This window comes from Chenopodium album, chromosome 2 (assembly GCF_948465745.1).
Source record: "Chenopodium album chromosome 2, dcCheAlbu1.1, whole genome shotgun sequence".
In the NCBI taxonomy this organism is placed as follows: Eukaryota; Viridiplantae; Streptophyta; class Magnoliopsida; order Caryophyllales; family Amaranthaceae; genus Chenopodium; species Chenopodium album.
Window position 1 is genome coordinate 1,870,770 of NC_137835.1, and position 16,470 is coordinate 1,887,239.

At 35.3% G+C, this 16,470-nt stretch overlaps 1 protein-coding gene across 1 annotated transcript; it reads left to right on the forward strand.

The window, feature by feature from the left end:
• The first annotated feature begins 2,365 nt into the window (after positions 1-2,365).
• Positions 2,366-16,098, forward strand: LOC145592494 (uncharacterized protein At4g10930-like). Its single transcript, XM_081648966.1, has 14 exons — positions 2,366-2,819; positions 3,008-3,119; positions 4,388-4,473; positions 4,558-4,648; positions 5,053-5,102; positions 5,188-5,257; positions 6,607-6,716; positions 8,235-8,300; positions 8,739-9,157; positions 9,251-9,380; positions 11,705-12,920; positions 13,017-13,091; positions 14,442-15,533; positions 15,701-16,098. Exons 2-14 carry the CDS (start codon positions 3,048-3,050, stop codon positions 15,914-15,916), a joined length of 3,693 nt encoding a protein of 1,230 aa, XP_081505092.1. The 5' UTR covers positions 2,366-2,819; positions 3,008-3,047; the 3' UTR covers positions 15,917-16,098.
• The last annotated feature ends 372 nt before the right edge of the window (positions 16,099-16,470 follow it).

Consider the following 16,470-nt stretch of genomic DNA (forward strand, 5'->3'; position numbering starts at 1 on the left):
CATTAATTGATGAATCGAGAGTGGTCCCGTTTGAGCCATAGGGTGAAGTATGAATGTGAGAGATGAAAGCTAAGTTCACATCACACGATTTATGTGTAAAAATATTTCATTTTAAATACTGCATTATTTGTAGATTTTTTTGTGAATATTCTAAAAATTAGGGGTGTCCATTCGGTTTACGGTTTGAATTTAGTCCAAATCCGATCCAGTCCTAAATATAATTCGGTTTTCAATTTTCCAATCCGATCCGATCCGAATTTCTCTCTTGATCCAATCCGATCCAATTCGAATTAAAATTCGGTTATTTGGATCCGATCCGAAAATCAAAATTATAATACATTATTTTTTTAGTGCCTAATACAATTATAAAAATAAAGCTTTACTATAAATAAAAGTCTTCAAAATCATGATTAAAATACATAGTTCAACGTCAAGTCATTAATTAATTAATACAAAGTCTCTCTAATTTATTTTATGTAGTATTAAGTATTTGAGCTAAACTTCAAAATATACAAAAATCCATAATTATACAAGCTTAATTTTACAATTCGGTTTTCGGTTTGGATTGGATCCAATTAGGGTCAATCCGATCCAATCCGAAAATCCGAATTTCCAAAAAATCTCAATCCGATCCGATTTAAAGTTCTGATCCGATCCAAATTGATAATTCGGTTTGAATTGGATTGAATTTCGATTTTTATCCGAATTATGGACACCCCTACTAAAAATGAATACATGAAGAATATAGTTGAATTGATTTTGGTACATATCCTTGGTGTAGTAGTTGCCTAGTTGGTGCCTTGGTATGGGCTCATATCCCACAACCAGCAAGTTTATCTAATTAAACATTTTAAAAACTGTTATAGTTAATTTGCACTACCTACTTTGCAAAACTCTAGCCTAGTGCCTACCCCATGCTCCTGTTTAGCCCGTTCCGCTTTGTGTATGGCGCAAAGGTATGTTAGTGAATGCAAATTCCCTCACTCATATGATGCATTAACTAATTATACTTATGTTCTTCAAATTTGGTGTGTGTGGTCTAGTGTCATAGTAACTAAGTAATGATTTTAACAAGGAGCAGAGAAAAAAAAAAAAAAACGAAAACCTAATTGCTACTACTTGATATGTAAACGACTACAAATTAAAATCGCGTACAATTACATAACATGTGTGCACTTGACAATACTTTATGATTTGAGAGGAGACTACAATCGACAAGATATGAACTCCTAAATATTCAATTCTAGGAGAGACAGAAGAGTACCTATTCATACTACCGAGTCACAATTCGTTCATACATGACTCTCTTTGCATAATTTGACCTTGATTACCTTTATTATATCTTTTATATCTTTTACCCAAGGGCGTAGCCAAAGGAGGGGCTAGTGGAGGCCCGGCCCCCTGTGGCCCAATTGCTAGCTCTTATTTTTCAAAAGCTGGCCCCCTTAATATTAGTATAGATATTATTAAAGTGTCACAATTATATTACTATACATGTTATAGCTCAATGGTAGACTATTTATAATTCCATTTTGGGCTAGAGTGTAGTTTGATCCCTGATACAAGCTTTAATCCTTTTATTTTTGTAAATCTTACCTATTTCTTTTAATCCAATCATTCTTTTATTAATACTTTGGCGGCTTCTTCTTCTTCTTCTTCTTCTTCTTCTTTATTTTTATTTTATTTTTTTTTTTTTTTTTTGACAAACTACTTTTGCTTCTAATCCAATCTTTCTTTTATAAATTTTTTAATATATGGTTTATGTTATACAGGGAGTAGAATAATACATTTCAACCATCTTCGACCATTTTTTATAATCGCAACATATTAAATTTTACTCTATTTTTTTATTTTTTTTTTTACCTTTTTTGTGATTTGTATATTGGGAAACAATAGTCATGTAAGACATTGTTAGAATTGTCTTGATATTAGTAAAATTTACTAATATATAAGTAAGGTAACATATTAACGCCAACGGTATATATAAGATACATTATTGACAATCATGAAATTCCTAAAGTAATTATTTTATTAAAAAATTTAAATTTATATATTAGTAAAAAAATTATGGTCAAAGCTAATTTATAATAGTCTTAAAGTTATTGTGTTGTGAAAAAAAACGTAGGAGATACAATACGAGTATTGTACTATTTTGTTTAATATAAACTTCCGCCCCCTTGAGTCTTAATTCCTGGCTTCGGCCTTGCTTTTACCTTTAGTTAATGCCCAAAGTTTGGTTAACTTTTTACTAGTTTGGCTCCTCAGCAATAAAAGTCTCTCTGTCTTTCTTCCATCAAGTTTCCTAATTCTTTAGACGCCACAAACAACAAAGGTAGTTGTATCTCTTTTGAAAGAATTTTCAAGGCAAAAAGAGTTTATTTCAAGCAATCTTCAAGTTCTTCGGAATATAAAGATTCTAAGCTTTTGTTTTTTTAAGTTAATATATCTTGTTTTTTTTGGGTATTCCACTCAATTTATCTCTTAGACTAATTCGAATTTGAAGATCAATCGTAAATAGTTAGGTTTCACTCAACTCGACAATTTCGTGTAGAAGAAAAGCACGTTCTATGTCGCCATGGACGGAACTCACGGAAGTCTAAACATTGAACACTTGTTACCGTGTCCGTGTGTAGATTTTCCACTTTATAGTTGGACTTTAATTACTCCTTTTTAAAAACGTTTTTTAAATTAAAAAAAAAAAAAAAAAAAAAATCCCAATTTTCATACCAAGAAGAATAATTCTCCTTCCAATTTTGACTTACAAATTCAACAACAAATCAGTTATCAATGGCACTCTTAATTTTCTCACTCTAACTCAGGTATTTTCTCTCTCTACAATTTCTTCAATTTCTCTCAATCCTAATTTGATTTTCTGATTTTCAGATTTTCGAAATGATTTGATTATGATTTGAACATTTTGGAACCCTAGATTGAGCGAATCCCTAATTTTATCCCGATTGCGTTTTTTGATTGATTTTATTGCTATATTTTGAATTTCATGTTGCAGATAGTTGGAAATTGAGTTGAATATTGCTTGAGAGGGGAATATGGAGATTGAATTACTCAATAATGTACAATCTGAAGAAGATACTGTTGAAGTTGATGCTGATGCTGAAATTGTAAGTTTTTAGCTGGATTTTATGTTTTTGAATTGTAATTCGAAGCATTTGATTTGGTTGATTTTGTGTTTTGATGATATTGTAGAGTGTTAGAGCTGGAATTTGTGTAGTGTACAGTTCTAAGGAGAGATTGCATGTGTTATTGTTTTTGAAGCTTGTTCTGATAGGAGTAATTAGAATGAGGTAATATGATTGGAAAAGAACAACTAAAGGTTTGATATGATTTTGCATTTCACACCGCTGAACCCGAAATTCTTGGAATTTGTATGAGTTTGCTTTAATATCTTTGTATTGATATTATTGGATTTCTTTGCAAGAATGGATCCAAAGAAGTTGGATAGGGAACTATTTTGGTATCTTAGTTCAGTTAGTTGAAAATGTGAGTAGCCTGAGTACAATTCTATTGTTGTAATTTACTGATGGGAGATTCCTGGCGTTCCTCGTTTCTTTCAACCTTGTGCTTTGACGTTACAAAGGATGATCATAAAGTTGAACACTGTATTTTGTTGTTACTGTAACTTGAGGAAAGAATTTACAATTATTTATGCGAAAGGATTAGTTTAGTTTTTCTGCCTCTACTGTAAGAACTTGAAGGTCTGCTTGTTATGGAGGACAGATTCTAATAAGACTATGTCTTTACCAACAATGTTTTAGAACAATGTGTTTTAAGTTGGAAGACACTAAGACTGAGAACACTGATCAGTTAGCTGTGTTGTTCCCATATGTGTAATCATTGTTCAGTGGCTAGAATAATGGGTGAAGGTGCTTTGATGCCTCGGAATGAATGTGGAGCAAAATCTGGCAGAAAAGATCGCCATTTATTTGCAGGCTTGGCTTGCTGATTTGAATAGGGAATACAGAAGTACTAGTTCCATGTTATGGAATTCTGGTGGATGTGGTGGTAGATTGGTTTATATATTGAATATTGTTAAAAATGAATCCTTTATTCTCTCACTTTCATTTATTTGACTTTGGAATTAGGTATTTAGTACTCTACCTGTTCACTTAGTCTGAAGCAACATGGGTTTGTGGCAGTCTCCCCTTGTGAAATCTTGTGCAATTGAAAAAAAAACTTCCATGTGAATGTATCGTCTTTTTATGCAAATTCTTCGATTATCTATAAAAGGAAATAGTGAACAGAAACGACATTGGTATATATTTGACGCATGTTTCTGTTGTTTTACTACCATTTGACTAATCCCACACTATCTGTATCTGATGCATTACATAAGATTTTGCCTTTTGATGTATAACATTATTTATTGTAGGATAATTTGGGTGCTGAGGGTGAAAGATGCGGCATATGCATGGATGTTGTAATTGACCGGGGAGTTTTGGATTGCTGCCAACACTGGTATGGAATCTTAAATGCTTTTCAGTGACTTTGTTGACCTTTTAGTTCAGCCTGGTTATTAACTGTCGTATACTTTGGTTTCAGGTTTTGTTTTGTTTGCATTGATAACTGGGCCACTATCACAAATCTCTGCCCGCTGTGCCAGAATGAATTTCAATTGATCACATGTGTCTCTGTGAGTTTGATTTCTTCTTGTCACAATGGACAGATACTATAGCATCCTCAGACCCTGGATCGCCTTAATTGTTGTTCCCTTAGACCTCTTAGAAAACTGTTCTGAGTAAATAATGATATTTTACTCCCCCTGTTTCTTAATAAAGTCCCACTTTAACTTGGCACTTTTGCCAACACATAATTATTCATTAGTATATAGACATCCAGTTTTACTATCATAGCATTTATAGTTTATATATTCTTAAAAGTAAATGACCAATATAAGCACATGATTACATGAATAGTGCAAATAGTCAAAGTGAGACTTTTATTTAGGGACAGGGGAGTATGATGAAATTGCAATTGGTTCATTGTCAACTTCAAAGATCATCCTAACCTAAAATGTATTAACTTGGGATAATGTAGGTGTATGACACAATTGGCAGCAGCAATATTGATGAGGATATAGATTCCAGGTATCAAGTTGGTTATGTGTTGCTGTAACAACATAATGACAGGTCTATGAATGATAATTAACCAGCATGGTTTGCTTCTTTGCAGAGATGATGATTGGTGTGTTGAAGGAAATAACAACACTCCCTCCCTTCCATCTTATTACATTGATGAAAATGTAATTGTTCGCTTACTTATAAAATTTTGTCATTTGCATTACTACATGTAACACTGGTAGTAACTTTTGTGGGGAAAAACAATTCAGGGGTACTGTCGTTCTGATGTTGCTTGTTATTGGTAAATTGTCATTTTCAGTTCATTTCATAATCTAAGGCATTATATATATGACTTGTTGTATGCAAGGAGGACTAGCTTTTTTCCTTTTCCCTGTTGTAGCTATTTAGGATCCAGGTTTTAGCCTTTTCCTTCTCTTGACTATAAGCGATAAGTTGATGACTGAAAATTTTCATCTGACTCTTCTACATACAAACAGTATATTCAAATCGACACACACAAAATGCCCCATCTCTTTGCTCTTGTCTTTAACAACTTTAGTAACTGTTGATTCTGGTGCTTAATTCTTTTATTTAATATGCATCATTCTGTATTTTCTGGAATTCTGGTCATGGATATGAAGGGTTTAACCCTTTATTTGGTAGAATTTATGTTTTAGCATGTTTCCTAGCTGAGGATGTTTCATTGGGGTTCTTGCTGTCACTGCATTACGTTAACCCCAGTGTTAGAGTAGGTTTTCTATGTTCTATTGCTTTATAATTCAGAGGTGAGATTCAGATATTTTTGTGGATTCTCAAAGCTTTAGTTGGCTTGGTCTGAAGATTTAGAATGTCATAATCTAATGTTTGGCAATTTACTTCACTGTTTCGAGAACTGTAGGTATTCTGATTATCCATATTCCTAATAGACAATAATGTTGTGGCAAGTTGTAGCTAGTTTGCACATGATAGCAGTTTGTTTTTCATTGGTGTAACTGGTTTCTTGTGCTCATGGTGTTATGCTCTTATGCTCTTATTATTGAACCTCGTAGCTACATATGGCCAACTACCGATTTTTTGGTTTTCTTGGGTTTGTTTATGGAGTGGGGTGAGGTTCTTTTTTTTTTTTTGGGGTGGGGGTGGGGGGGGGGGGGGGGAGTTTTGATGATTAAGGGGTGACCATTTCAGTGGTTGCCAGAGTTGGTTTATTTTAATTACAAATTTAGGTATCTTGATACTTGTTCGTCATATGAGTCCTCTATCTTTGAAGCATCATCCTGTGATAGGCTGATAGCTAATTAGTATTCCTCAAATGCTATACACAAGCTCCTTTATGTATGCCCACTGTTTTGTAATGCCATTTTTCTCTAACTAAGAAATAAATAATTTTGGTCAGTTATTTGTCTTGAGTTATATGTTTGCTGAGTGTTCATCATATCTTGCGTATGAGCTACAATTTGTTTAAGTGGTTTGATTCTGGTCCCAATAAAATTCTTTTTCCGCGACCTGTCTGATTACTTTGCACTCTGTGTAGGCAGTTACTTGCTTGGATGGAGATGGCTGCAAAATGCGGAGTGGTTCATTGACCTATGAAGAAACAATGACCCTTGATACTTCTATTGCTTGTGATTCCTGTGATATATGGTATTATGTCCTGTCCTTTGGTTTTTTAAAAGGCAAATGTCAATCTATTTATGCTGTTGAGCTGTATCTTTGCTTACATTTTCAAGGCAGCACTGTAATTTGAAGATATTATTTGAGTAACTTATTGGAATTGTTTATTTCTTTGGTTATGTCTCTTGTTTGGTCCAGGTAGAACAATTGCTTGTTGCCCTACCCCGTGAAAAAAATATAGCAATTTTCTATTCTAAAAATATGCATTCTGATACCCCAAATAATTAGCATTTCTTATTTTTACTTTTTTGTTGGCCAGTTTTGGTGTTAGAGTAGGTAGAGTAACCAAGGAAGTTAGGTTATTGATTTGTTCTTGAATCCTTTTGGTGCTTAAAATAGCCAAATAACTTAGGTTTATAATTTTGGTATAAATACTCTCATTCTTTTTTCTGTCATTTTTTGCTAGTATGCTTTTATTTTTCTGTCTCTTCTTTTGTTATTCTTTTTTTGGGGTAGGGGAGTTGAGCCAATGTATAAAAATGCTCAAGGCGCACTAGAGCAATGAAGGTCCTGCTGCACCTAGGCACACCTCTTTAAAGTGAGGCGTACAATATAAACACCCAATTTATTTATTTATTTATTTTTATTGAAGTGTGCCTCTTTGAATGCGTCTCATTGTGAGCAAAAAAGCACTCTAACCTAAATGCCTAGTGCCTAAGGCGCTTGTTTTATACACTGAGCTGGGTTGATTGGATGGTGTCAGTAAACCACCATTTTCTTTACTCATCTTTGTTATTGGTTTTGTTTAGTTTAGCACTGTTTTTAGCTTTTGTCATGTTGGGGTCTATGTTACATTGACACGGGTACGGGTATCCGATATTGGTACGGATCCGAGTGTCCGATACGTCATTTTCAAAAATTTAGGACACGGGGACACCGTCTTTACTTTGGACTTGGGTACGGATACGACAATAAAAGAAAAAAAAAATAGGATAATCATAGCAAGTCCCCATAAAAAAATTTGCAATTTTTATTTTAAATTAGACTGTATAATATACTCTGTATAGTAATACTATTTTTTTTTTTAACGAAAAGTAGTACTACTACTAGTCTACTACCTAAGTACCTAATATAATAGTCTAATACTGCCAAAACTCTTATTGATACTGCCAAATTTTAAAAGCATATGTTGAAATTTCTGTAAAAAGAGAGTGGAGTGTGGGTCCAATAAAAGACTCAACCATTCATTTTTTATTTCTCTCTCCTCTCTCCTCTCTCCTCTGTTGAGTGTTACTGTTCGCCATTTTTGAAGCTCTTCCCTGCTATTTTTGAAGCTCTTCCCTGCTATTTTTGAAGCTCCAAGACAACTATGCCATACCCGAGAGCCAAACGGAGTGTCCGGAACGGATTTCATACCCGGGTCCGTGTCGGGTCGTACTGACCCGGGTATGAGGCCAAAAATGGCGTGTCCGAGTAACATAGGTTGGGGTTTTCTGGCATATGGGAGTCTAAAATTATGTTCTAATGTTTGGACTTATATGATGGCAGGTATCATGCTTTTTGTGTGGGATTTGATACTGAAGGCACAGGTGTAGATTCATGGCTGTGCCCTAGGTAATTCCGAATTGCATAATATTTTTATTTGTTGTACTTTAGCTTTTTGAGTGCCTTTTGGATGTGATGCTTGACCTTCAGGTCATCTATTGCTTCTATATGTACAGCTGTGTTTTGCTATTACTTGGGTAGTTCCTTGTATGACCTGGAATTTGGAATAACATTAGCTGACGGATGAGCTGCATGCCCTATTTTTTCATAAGTCAGTTGATGTGTGCATGATCAAAGCTCTATAGCTGGTAAACTAGACATTCTCTTAATATTTTGTAGACAATTCTGTTATCACTATTAATATTTTTGGTAAGGTGGTGTATCTGCATTGCCTATGTCTGCCAAGCTGTTAGTGTTAATTTATGCTGTGGTATAGCCATATATCTATGTATGCAAAAATACGTTGCCGTATAAACGTTTTAATACTTCTCTATGATCTGAATGTAGATGTCTTGTTAATGAAGTAGACCAGAATTCAGATCTCAAGGAAATGAATCTAAGGGGAAATAATGTTGATCACCATCATCTTGCTGACACATCTTCTGGAAAAGTGTCCATATATGTTGCTGATTCAGGAGAAACAGCAGTGGTTGTCTCAAGGATTGATAGTGAAGATGCTGTCGACGAACCGAATATGAATGGTCAATCTACTGGAGAACCTACTGATCGCTGTAAAGATAAGCAATCGGGCTCTGATTGTTGTTCATCTGAGATTAAAAAATTACCAGATCAAGGGATTGATGCTATCCAACCAGAATCACATGTCCTTTCTGCCAAGTTTGTAAACACTGTTATAAAAAGTGAGCCAGATGAGAACGAATCAAGAATGTCTCTTGACCTCTTATCTTTTGCTTCAACCTTCTCTGGTAAATATGATGTGTTTAATTAGCATATTGTCATCTTTGACACTTTTCCTATTGTCATTTTTATTGATTTTTTACTGTTTAATGTATTGGAAGATGACAAAGCTAAAATTTTATCAAGTGGAGACGAGTGTCTGCATGATGCTTCAACTAATGAGAGTTTGGAAGATGTGAAGTCTGATATTTATCCGAGACTTGGTGTGAAACGGAAGCGTCCTGAGAACAGGTCTTTTTCTTTTGTAATGTTTTTTACTTCACTGAGTTACTTTTTCCCTCTGTCTGCCTTGTCTAAATATGTGTGTTTTCATGGTGTTTCTGTTGACCCAATATGTTGTATGACTTCACTCTAACAGAGTGCTAGGAGTATTGTCTCTGAAGGGTAAATGATGTTGCAGAGCTAGGTAACTTTATCATCTACACTCAAATTCAAAGCATGATCATTCAACACATAAAGTTTTCCAAGGTGATATGGAATCTCATTTCAAAGGTGATGGGGTCCACATTCTGGGAGATTATAGAGCATGATGGTTGAGAACTTTAGAAATGGCGTTGGAAAGTTAGAAAGTAAGAAAAGAGAAATTTTCAGTTAGAGGTCCATGAAAATAGCTATATGTACACAATATGCATTATACCTTATAATCTGAAGCCTTCCTTGGGCTGTCATTAATTAATACCAAATTAATGACTACATGGTTCTACAAATGTGGTATACCTGCAGGAGTGGCTGGTTTTGGATCTTAGGTGGTGGAGTGGGTTATATTGCAGCTCAACTTTTCGTTTATTTCCTGGTGCACTATGATTTGGGTTCTAGACTTCGTTGCAATACTTTTTTCTTGGAACTAATCCGATCCAATATCCAATATGAGAGTTGGGAGCCTTAACCTGGTAAATCCAGGTTGAATATTAGCTGATCCATTATACTTTAATGCCAGACTTCGGGTATTGTGGGATTTCAGGTACCTGATCTTGGACCAAAAATGATTTGTACTCTTTCTTTCTCCACTTTCTTTGGTACATGTCATTTTCTAGTTTGCGATGTTTAAATTTTGAATTGGGCTTATAGTTGAAACTTGAAACATTTTCTGGTATTTTGTCTCTTTATTTTTTGAAAGTACAACTAAGTTATTGGAAGAAACTGTTTATCGGAGGTGGTCCATGGATTTATCAGATCATTACGTGATTGGTCTGATTGTAGGATGTCAGGAATTCTGGGAGCTGGAACCTGCCCCATGACCCTAGTTAGAATCTGTATTTTGAAGCATTTACTTTGCGTTGGTCTTTGGACATGCAGATGTCAAAGTATCTCTTTTTGTCCCTTTTGTGCTGTTTGGGGGCTTTTTAATTGACCGGCTCTCACCAGCATGTTCTTTTGACTTTCTTGGTTTTGAGTTCTCATTTTCCCTGTTTAAAGTTGTATGTACTATGTAGTAGGCTATATTTTTGTGGTTTCATGTGAAATTTGAGGAGAGTAAGAACAGTCTCTTTGTCCTGAGAAAATTATAGGATTAGAACTATGATTTATATCCAACTTATAGGTAAACTAGTATTATCTTCATTGTGACCCTTCAATCAACCTCTTTATGTGATGAAGCTTTTGTAATGGGTATTAGCCCATCACATAGGACTGCATGTGAATTCTCCTGGGGCTTGTTGACCAATTGTGGTATACTGATATGCAAAGTTTTGGAATAGGTACATATAAACAAATCCATGTTTCCAACTTGTAAAGGCACAATTTCAATGACACGGGGACACAACCTTAAATATTTGACATAGGTGTAGGGACATGTCTTTCTAAACTTTCAGATAGAACTTTTATCACGAATAATTTAATTAGAGCAACTCCAACGATAAGCTAATTTGACAATTAGCTTGGCATGTCACATAAGCTTTTAAGCTAATTATCATTGTAGCTACTTTGAACTCCAATGGCTAGCTATTAGCTTACAATTTAAATGAATTTCACCTCCTTAATTAACTTTTTATGTTTCATTTTATTGATTCTATTTTTTTACGAGTATTTTTATAGTAAGTTTTTCTCCAAGCAAATTAGCTTGGCAATGCTAATTTGCTTAGCCAAGCTAATTGCATTTTCTAGCTCCAATGGTCAAGCTAATAGCTAGGGTTTTGTTTGATATTGCAAGCAAGTCCCTAGCTACAACCATTGGAGTTGCTCTAATAGCGATAAACTAATTATGTAATTGCAATTTAGTAGGTAACTTACCATACTTAGCAGAGTCTTCTCTTTGTTGCCTGATTAGTAGGTCCATTTCATGTAGTAAGATTGCACTCTCTTAGGCCTCTCCATTGTACTCTCTCTATTGCCTTACTTATGATTTATAGGCGCAATTTCTGATTGCTAGGTCAAGACGTCAAGTATTGGTTATGGATTCTATTCTTTATCAAATATCAAAACTTGGTAACAATCAGACATGACTGCAGCAGACATATACGTAGTGATAGAAGAAAGTGTTAACATGGTGACTTTAACATTCCCTTATTTCTTATAAATACTGATTTGTGCTTTATTTTTTGTGTCCTGAAAAGCAGTTCTCAGACAATTGATTGCAATGGGCATCATGAAGGTAAGCTTGAGGGTGCATCTTCATCAAAGAAAGTAAAAGCTCAGAGACGTACCAGAAATACTTCTTTGAATGACCAAGCAGATGTCTGTGCTTCTGAGAACTTGAAGAAAAACAGAAAACCGATAAAAAGATCTGTAGATGAAGTAGACAAGAATATAATAGTGAAGAAGAGCCGACCTATTGATATAATGAGTATAGTCCAGGGAGTCAAAAGTAGCACAACAAACAGGTCTGCACGTGAAAAGGAGGCTGGTAAATGTGCTAAGGTAGAAAAAAGTGCAGCTGGACTTCGAGTGAAAAAGATCATGAGGAGACCTGGGGAGGAAAAGGAGTCAGAAGCTGTAGTACAGAAGCTAAGAAAGGAAATCAGAGAAGCTGTTCGTAATAAGCCGTCAGATGACATTGGGAAAAGCATCCTTGACCCTAATCTGCTAACTGCTTTCAGAGCTGCAGTAGCTGGATCTGTAGCTGAACCAGCTAAGAAGGTATCTTCAGCAGTGGTCAAAGCAAAGAAGTTAATGTTACAGAAGGGAAAAGCAAGGGAGAATCTCACAAAGAAGATATATGCAACATCTAGTGGAAAAAGAAGGCGCGCATGGGATCGTGATTGTGAAGTTGAATTTTGGAAGCACCGCTGCTTGACAACTTCTAAACCAGAAAAAATTGAAACTTTAAGAATGGTTCTTAACCTTCTTAAAAGGAGACCAGAAACCAAAATTGCAGATCAAACTTCTGAGGAAGACACTAAATCTCCTATTCTTTCAAGGCTTTATCTAGCTGATACTTCGCTTTTCCCTAGAAAAGATGATATCAAGCCTCTTTCTGTTCTGAAAGCAGCTGCTTGTTCCAACCATAATAACCTGCTCTCTTCAGGAGAAAGTACTATGGCATCTTTGAAAAGAAATGAGGATCCTGCTCCAAGTAATATTGCTTCTGCTGATGACAAGAAGAGTGTTTGCGCCAGTAATAGAAATGGAGCTGTTTCCGGGAAACTTTATGCAAGTGGACACCCCGATAAGGTCTCTTCACAAAAGAAAACTACTGGTGAAATGAATGACTTTAAGATTGATAAAAGGAAATGGGCCCTAGAGGTTCTTGCGAGGAAAACAGCTTCTGATGTTACGGGACCCATGCAACAGAAACAAGAAAATGCGGCATTAAAGGCTAACTATCCTTTGTTGGTATGTCATAATCTCGTTTTAGAGTTTCCTTGTCTATTATTCATTAAATATTTGATGTATTTCTAATAAGCTTCTCTGGTTTCGTTGACTGAGCAGGCTGAATTACCGACAGATATGAAACCTGAACTAGCACCCACTCGCCAGAATAAGATTGCAATATCAGTTCGGCAGGTATTTGCTACTTTCTGTAATTGTAAAACTATGAGTGTTTGCTACCTCTGCTGCAATAACTCTTAAGGTCTGCTATGGTACAGAAATAACACAACAGTTGGTCATGTTAAAGTTAAATTATTCTTAGCACCTTATAAAATTTGGTGAATTAAAGCACCTTAATCCGTGATTAATAGTTTGTTTGGATAAAGAAATGGGAGGGTGGGGAAGAGGAGAGAAGGGAAAAGGGAGGGGAGGGAAGAATAATGAGTTTTCCTTCCAAATCTCTCCATTGTAGGAGAGATCAATTTCTTACAATTTAATCCCTCCATTTGTCTCCCCTCCAATTCCCTTCATTCTTCATTTGTTATCCAAATGAAAGATATTCCAACCCTTCATTCCCTCCATTTCCTTCAATCCAAACACTCTAATAGAGACACCGAAAAGTGAAGCAGCTTATAGTTGGCATGAGTCTTTATTGTCTATTGCAGTACAAGTAATAGTTGTGTGAGCAATACCCATGGATCTATGTAACGTAACAATCCATGCTTATTTATATCCTTCTTTTAAATGAGCCCTGTTCAAGAATAAATATGTAATATTCAAAGAGAGTAGCGAGATAACTAAGAAGTACATCTGCCATTATATGGAAATTCAATAGTGAATTAAAGTGTCTAAAATAAATAAAAAATAATTGTGAATAAAAGTGTACAACATGTCCGATTGGGCTGAGGGAACAATATTTATCCACAAATTATTATTTTGAATCTTCTGGTTAAATGTAGTCTATGAAGGCAGTCACGCCTTTTATTCCTCTTAAAGGTATTTTGCTTATGGTGGACACTCTTCTCTAATACTGCTGTATTATTTTGAACTCAATAGGGTTGCTTTCAAGTGGTATCTATTTTCTGATCATTTAATGGAGATTATATGTTATATGTTTGTGTAAAATCATCAAAATAATCCACAAAAACATCATGGAGGACAAACATAATTACATTCATTCTAAGCAGCCACATATCCAATCATACACACAGAGATACGATTAGAATACAAAAAAGAAAACAACTTTTATTTCAATAACGGATATATGTATTGCTTATCCACAGCTGTGGAGATGTTTTTTCACTTTGTTTAGCATCTCATTAACATTGTTGAGGGGGCTGCTAAGTTATAGTTTTCTCTTACCTTTTCGATTGAGCAAATCTTTACAAATGATCCTTTACAAGCTACATCTATCTGTTCAATTAATTAGGACGTTTGATCTGCTTGACAGAACAATAGGATTATAATTGCTTGCTTGATAGAATGATAGGTTTGTCTAATTGATCAATCTACATTAAGGACTTATGCAGCTTTTTTTATACACAGACACAACTTTACCGCTTGACAGAACATTTCCTCAAGATGACAAATTTGTCATCTATGCATCGAACTGCTGAAACTGAGCTGGCTGTTGCAGATGCTATCAACATTGAAAAGCAGGTTGCAGACAGGTCCAATAGCAAGGCTGTCTATTTGAATCTTTGTTCACAGGAGATACGAAATCGTACAAATTGCGGTACTTCCAACACTCTGGCTGAACCCAGTCCTTCTAGCCCTGTACCACCAGTAGGCTCCAGAGGTTACTCTGAATCTACTCTTTCAAGCCCAGTACCAGTATCCTCCAAAGATGACCAATCTTCGACATCATCACCTAATTCTGAAGCTGAGGCAGCGTTGAGAGCTGCTGGTCTTTTATCCGATTCTCCTCCGAGTAGTCCACTCCAAAAGGTTGCTGATCTTACTAATGATGATAGTAAGCCTTTAGGAGAGGTCAAAGAAGAAGAAATAACAAGTATATTTGAAATGGATTGTCATCCTGATCTAGACATTTATGGTGATTTTGAGTATGATTTAGATGAAGAGGACTATATTGGGGCTACTTCAGTTGATGCATCAAAGGGGAAAGAGGAAGAGGGGGAGTCCAAAGTGAAAGTTGTTTTCTCCACTCTGAATACCATTGAGTTAAATAATGCTTCTGAGGCTAAAGAGCAAAATTTGCTGAAGACTGATAAACTGAGCACACCAGATTTACCTGCATGTCCTAATGATACGGGCACTGAAAGCTCACCCATGAAGGATAAGGTCGATTCTGTACCACTTTCTGGAGACACCTCTCTGGATGGAGAATGTGAAGAGCTCTCGGTCGCAGAATGTGAAGCGCTATATGGTCCAGAAAAAGAGCAATCAATCAAACAATTTTCTGACCTGTTTCCAGCCGACAATTCTGATTTGCAGACAGCCAATAATCTTAATTTTAGCAGTTCCAACCAGAATAAATTGACCACTGATTCTGTTCACAGCATAATTGTTGGGGAAAATTCTTCTGACTCTTCTGTCTTTAGAGAAAAGGCTGACAGAGAGAAGAATGATCTCAAGGTTGACAAGAAAAGTGATCATGCTGAATCGGTGCAAAAAAAGGTATTAACTTCCTCCAGTACATTTTTCTGGTTTGTGGTTCTTTGCTATTGCACATTAGTCAGTTATAGTCTTATAGATCTCTGCATAGATATTTATTTTACGTCGTTTATCAAAAACTGCCTGTACGCATAAGCTTAGGTGACATAATTGAATGATATTGGGTGCAGGTAGAAGCTTATATAAAAGAGCACATCAGGCCGCTTTGCAAGAGTGGTGTGATCACAGTGGAACAATATAGATGGGCTGTAGGGAAAACGACTGAGAAGGTTATGAAACATCATTCTAAAGCCAAAAATGCCAATTTTCTTATCAAGGAAGGTGAAAAGGTGAAGAAGCTTGCTGGACAATATATTGAGACGGCCAAGCACAAGGAAAATAAGTGAAATTTTATGTCATTTTATAACAAATTGATAAAAATTCCCATTTTCAATATGTTGTACATATGAACAGTATAGTGAGACACACTGTTGACTTAGGCAATTTAACCTAGCATAAAAGACAATCTGTAAAAAGAAAAAAAAAAACAGCAATTTCCTACTCAATTTAAATGTCCTATTCTTTGTTAGATTGTGATTTTATCGTAGTTTTGGTTACAATCAAATAATAAACAGAAGTACATTGTAGCCATCCAACAATAACCAAATGAAAAAAAATTATAATCAACTTCTGTTTTGTCGACCTGAAGAACAGTCCATAAGAATCAAATGATCGTATTTTGAGAGTGACAAGAAGTATTGTATTTGCTTATCTAATCTTAATTACTACAAATCATTTAGACATAAATTTTAAGTAATGAATACTGTAGAAAGTAAATAATGGTCTAATGAACTATAAGTTAGTGATAATTGTAAGGTGTAGCTATTAAATTAAGAGGAGGGAAAACATGCTTTGTTGTTTGACCTTGTTTTAATCCAACACCGGCTAGGCGGCATCTGTA

Excerpts from the sequence above, each read along its gene's own strand:
- LOC145592494 (XM_081648966.1), top strand. The coding sequence starts at position 3,048 with ATGGAGATTGAATTACTCAATAATGTACAATCTGAAGAAGATACTGTT. Across the intron at positions 5,103-5,187 it reads GATGAGGATATAGATTCCAG|AGATGATGATTGGTGTGTTG; the intron begins GTATCAAGTTGG and ends GCTTCTTTGCAG. Across the intron at positions 13,092-14,441 it reads TTGCAATATCAGTTCGGCAG|ACACAACTTTACCGCTTGAC; the intron begins GTATTTGCTACT and ends TTTTATACACAG.